This window comes from Myotis davidii, unplaced genomic scaffold, assembly GCF_000327345.1.
Source record: "Myotis davidii unplaced genomic scaffold, ASM32734v1 scaffold901, whole genome shotgun sequence".
Lineage (NCBI taxonomy): Eukaryota > Metazoa > Chordata > Mammalia > Chiroptera > Vespertilionidae > Myotis > Myotis davidii.
In genome coordinates this window covers 447263-451753 of record NW_006291427.1, presented here as the reverse complement: position 1 = coordinate 451753, position 4491 = coordinate 447263, and the positions used below count along the sequence as shown (strand labels likewise).

The 4491-nt window shown below is 54.1% G+C and overlaps 1 protein-coding gene across 1 annotated transcript in view; it reads right to left on the bottom strand.

Moving 5' to 3' along the window:
- Positions 1-600: 600 nt before the first annotated feature.
- The window catches only part of MEPCE (methylphosphate capping enzyme), a 5514-nt gene continuing 1623 nt past the window's right edge, over positions 601-4491 (bottom strand). Inside the window, exons 2-5 of the mRNA XM_006764709.2 lie at positions 2882-4491; positions 1607-1825; positions 1310-1436; positions 601-1195 (exon numbers count right to left, since the gene is read on the bottom strand). Coding sequence (XP_006764772.2) covers positions 1143-1195; positions 1310-1436; positions 1607-1825; positions 2882-4491 — 2009 coding nt within the window. The 3' untranslated portion in view covers positions 601-1142. The remainder of the gene's footprint in view (positions 1196-1309; positions 1437-1606; positions 1826-2881) is intronic.

The window sequence follows — 4491 nt, the reverse complement described above, 5'->3', positions numbered from 1 at the left end:
AGCTGGTTCCACAGCATCAAAAAAGGAGAGAGGGTGGTAGGGAGGTCCTAGAGCAGGGAGTCTGTCTGGGCCAAAGTGTCTTTTTCTAGCTCCACTTCAACTCTACTGTTAAATCCCAAAGTTAGCCTTCTGCCAAAGCTTCCACAAAAAAACTTGTGTCATGGTTTTTTTTTTTTGGGGGGGGGAGGGAGGATGGGAGATAGATGGGCTCTTCAAGTTTCACATCAAAATTTGCATCATACCCCTTTTTCCTGACTAAGGTCCTATATAGTTGTGTGTAGATGTAGCAATCCACAATCTTCCCAATCATTGAAAAACCTTGGGAGTAGTTTAGACAGAGGAAGCACAGGTTGTACTGGGAGGCACCATCCCTTCCCACCAGTTAAAAACTGCCACACAGCCTGGCCTGTGTGGCCCCGTGGTTGAGCATCGAACTATGAACCAAGAGGTCACAGATCGATTCCCGGTCAGGGCATATGCCTGGGTTGCAGGATTCCCTATGTAGGGTGTGCAGGAAGCAAGTCGATCAATGATTCTCATCATTGATGTTTCTTTCCCTTCCTCTCTCTGAAATATATATATACACAAACATGCCAGACATAGGTGTGGGGGCCATTGCCCTAAACATCAAGTTTATTGTGCTGTTCTTACATTCCAAACCCAACCCCCTCTCCATGGGGGACAGCAGAGGGATTTTCACAGTACCTGCATGCCTCCCCATCAAGCTTCCCCCTCTTAAGCCTCAGTTCCTCTATCATGTGGTCCACTGAAATGGAGGCAGGGACAAGGGCTGAGGAGAATGGGAATTTCTCCTTGGAAGGACAGGAGGAAGAGGCCAGAGAGCTTGATAACTCCCCACCTCCTGTGCCCTAGGAGAACAGAGATCAGCAAACAGTCCATGCCATCCAGCCAGTGGGCTGGGGGAAGAGGAAGATGGCGGTAACTCCAGAACAGCTGGGCTTGCTGCTTAGGTACCAGAGGTATAGGGAGGAGGCTGGGGCAGCAACACAGGAAAAGCTTTCTATGCAGATCCAAGAAAGGAAACTTTTGGAGCCAGGAAGGAAAGACTGCGGGATATTTTCTTTCCCCAGGTCCTTAAGAGCAGCGGGCAGCTTCTTCACACTTTCTGTTCAAGGGGCCACTCAGTGGCTGGGGGAACGGGCCTTGTGGAACAGGTACACAGGACGCTGGAAGCCTAAGAGGAGAGTGTGCAATCAGGAGGGATGGGCAGGACCTCAAGACTCCACAGGGTCTGTACCTTCTCCCTCAGGACTGGTCTCCCTCCCCCACCAAAATAAGCCAGACTTACCTTTGAAGGTACTGTGGGGTGTGGCCACAAGCTCATAGCTGGAAAAACCCACTTCTGGGGATGTCAGGTAGGAACTGAACTGCTCTGGCTTCAGCTGGATTCGATAATAGTTCTTGTAGGTTGTTTCCTAGGGAGAAGAGCAGGGACCATTTCAGCTTGCTGCCTTCTCCCTGCCAGAGAATGATGCCCACCCAGGAGATCTTTACACCTTGTTCAGAAAGTCCTCTTCCCACTTCTTTGGGGTCTTTCTTGCCTCAACTACAGGACATACCAATTTCCACTTAAATACCAACTCACTGTGAGAGTCTTTCTCTTGGCGTAGGTTGACCAAGGTTGGGGTTCGAGGATCAAGATGCCCCCAGGGCGTAGGTGCCGGTAGATCCGTCGAAACATGCGCTTCAGTCCCTCGTCTCCCCAGTTCAGATGTACCCACTTGGTAAGGCTGAGGCAGAGCACCACATCATACTCAGGTGTTTGGGCGTCCACCAGCTCATCTCGATCCAGCACATAGTTACCCTGAGGGAGAGGTCAACAGCGGCATTAAAAGAACTATGAACCCACACATTTAATCTGCAGCCTCACTTTATAGCCCTTGGCCACAATCATCTTTGATACCGTCAGTATCACTTTTTTGCATGCTATTGGTGGTAAACCAAAAGAAGCCTCACAAGATCTCCAAAGTTGGGGTGAAACTGCCGAGAAAGAATGCTAGAGTTCCTCCAAGACACTGCCCATTAAGCCGAGACTCAACGAGACCTAACCCAGATTTGAAAGGGAGACCTGTGGTTCCTTCTCAGTAGTTGGGGCTGGCAAAGTTTTAGGATTATTCTTTCCAGAGAAGTGAAGAGACCATCCCTCAGGAAATTTTTTTCTAGGTAAGCTGGAAAAAAGTCCATTTTCCAACACTACTCCTGCAGATGGCGAATTGGAGTGTTTCATGAGGCGCTATGTGCAGGCAGTCAGGGGACAGACGCTGAAGGCATGTTACCCTCCCCTCCTGCAGAGGACTCTGACTCTTCTCCATCCTATTATCTAGGGTCAGTGTGGAGATGATCCAAGGCCAAGCACTTGGGTTCCTGACCACCGACACTCTTCAACTCTTTATCATATGCAAACTAAGTCCCTATCAATGGAGAGAAACTGCAAATATTAGCCACTATCCTAATCCTCCCCCCGCCCCCCCGGGGGACATTCCATGTCTGATACCCATCCCTTCATGCACCTTCAGTAGTTTAGAGGACAAGTTTCCATGTGGACCAGATCCCCAAGTGAGCATCAGCAGTAGCCCCCTAGAGAAGGTGGACTGGCCTGGATTAGTCCAGGTAGGGAGGAGGGCAAAAGGGGTCATATCCCATTTTGGGGCTAGGAGTCACAAGAAAGGAACCCAGGTAGAGCTTCCTTCCACCTTCCCAGGTTATAGGAAGAGACACCCAGTGGATTCAGACCCTTCTCTTGAGGACCTGGTTCTCCTGGTGTGGACTGCATACACAGAAATCCCTCTGGCTCATAACCTTCCCGTCACATTGTTTAATCTCATCCTCAGACCTGGGCCCTATCCCAAGACCCTCTTACCGTAACGAAGACAACATTGTTGGGGAAGACTGATGTGTCTGCTCCATCCAAGGGCACTTGGGGTGCAGCAATGGGACCCCGGCTTGCTGTCAGTGAGGCTGGGAAGCAGCTCCTCTTTCGAACGGTTTTGATCCCTTCCTCACTCTCTGCCCCTGCGTCCCCCTCAGCAGTCTGGGGTTGCAGACGCAGCTCCTCTGACAGGTAGTGTCGGATGTTTTGGCGGGCCGAGTGGATGAGTTGGGCATCAATATCCAGGCCTACCATGCGGGATGGGCCCCACTTACAGGCAATGCTCAGGGTCACATGGCCCACATTGCAGCCCAGATCTAGGACGTCCCGACCCTTAAACCACTCAGGCTTCAACACCCGAAGGCGCCCATCCTCACAGGAAGGATTCCGGTACCCATAGTACTTGCAGTAATTCCCATACTGGAACTTGCGCTGTTGCTTTTTGAAACCTGCTGCAGGTAGTGGGTGGAGGTGGTGGCGGCCTCCCCCACTCCCTCGGCCCTTTTCCTTGGGACCCTGGCTTCCTCCACTCCTAGCCCCTGCCTCTGACTTGCTGGAAGTCCTGCGACGTTTTCGATGTCGTGAGGAGGAAGACGGGGGTGCAGAGGTAACTGAGGCAGCTGAAGAGGCTGAGAGGGAGCCTGAGGGACCAGGCAGGGCAGACGGAAGGGGAGACACAACCTCATCCCTGCAGTTGATGGCCGTGTTGAGTTCATAGGGCTGGGGGGCATCACGGTTTTGGTTCTGGCCCCTATGCCGTTGCTGCTGTGTGGTGCCCTCCCCATGGAGTGAGGGAGTGGGGGGAGCTGTGGGCAGCACAGAGTGGCTATCAATCCCTCCAGTTGCCTGCTGCTGCTGGTGGTGCTGTCCCCGGTGTCTATGTCGCTTCCGACCAGTCTTGAGTGGTGAAGCAAGAACTACTTGGGCCTCATCAGTGCAAGTATTGAGACTCAGTGGGTCAGTAATATCTTTGGGGATGAGAATCTCCACTGGATCTCGCCCCTTGGCCGGGAGCGGGGATGACTTAGGGGTCTCAGCATTGAGTGCGCGGCTCACTTCCTCATCCAGGAGACTATTCAGGTTCAGTGGATCAAAGATATTGCCCCCCAGGAGGAAGTTGGATGGTAACACAGAGTCACAGTCCGAATTAACCCGCCTGCGCCTCTTGAAGGCTGGATGTTTGAAGCCTCCACCACCTCCCCCTACATTGCAGCTATTTCTCCGCTTGCCCCCACCTCCCCCAGGGGGCCGGTGGGGCTGATAGCCGTTCCGGGGTCGAGGCGGGGCAGGGGGTCCCAGTTCTGTTCCACCCCCTCCCCGTCGCTCCTCCCCCAGGTCCGGGGGAGCGGCTCGTCCGTGGGGATCCGACAAGCCGCCCCCTCGTTGCTGCTGCGACTGGCTGACCCGAGGCTGGGCAGTAGCCCCGGGGCTCTCCTTGCCCGCTCCAGAAGCCAAGACCCCGGCTGGGTGGTGTGCTCGCGGGCCAGGCCCACGCTGCGTACCGCCGCGGAGCTCCCCGGAGGCGGGCTCTTGGTGCGGCTGCACCGAGGGGCTGCCCCCTCCGCCTGACTCCTCTTTGAGCGGCGGCGGCGGGGCAGGTA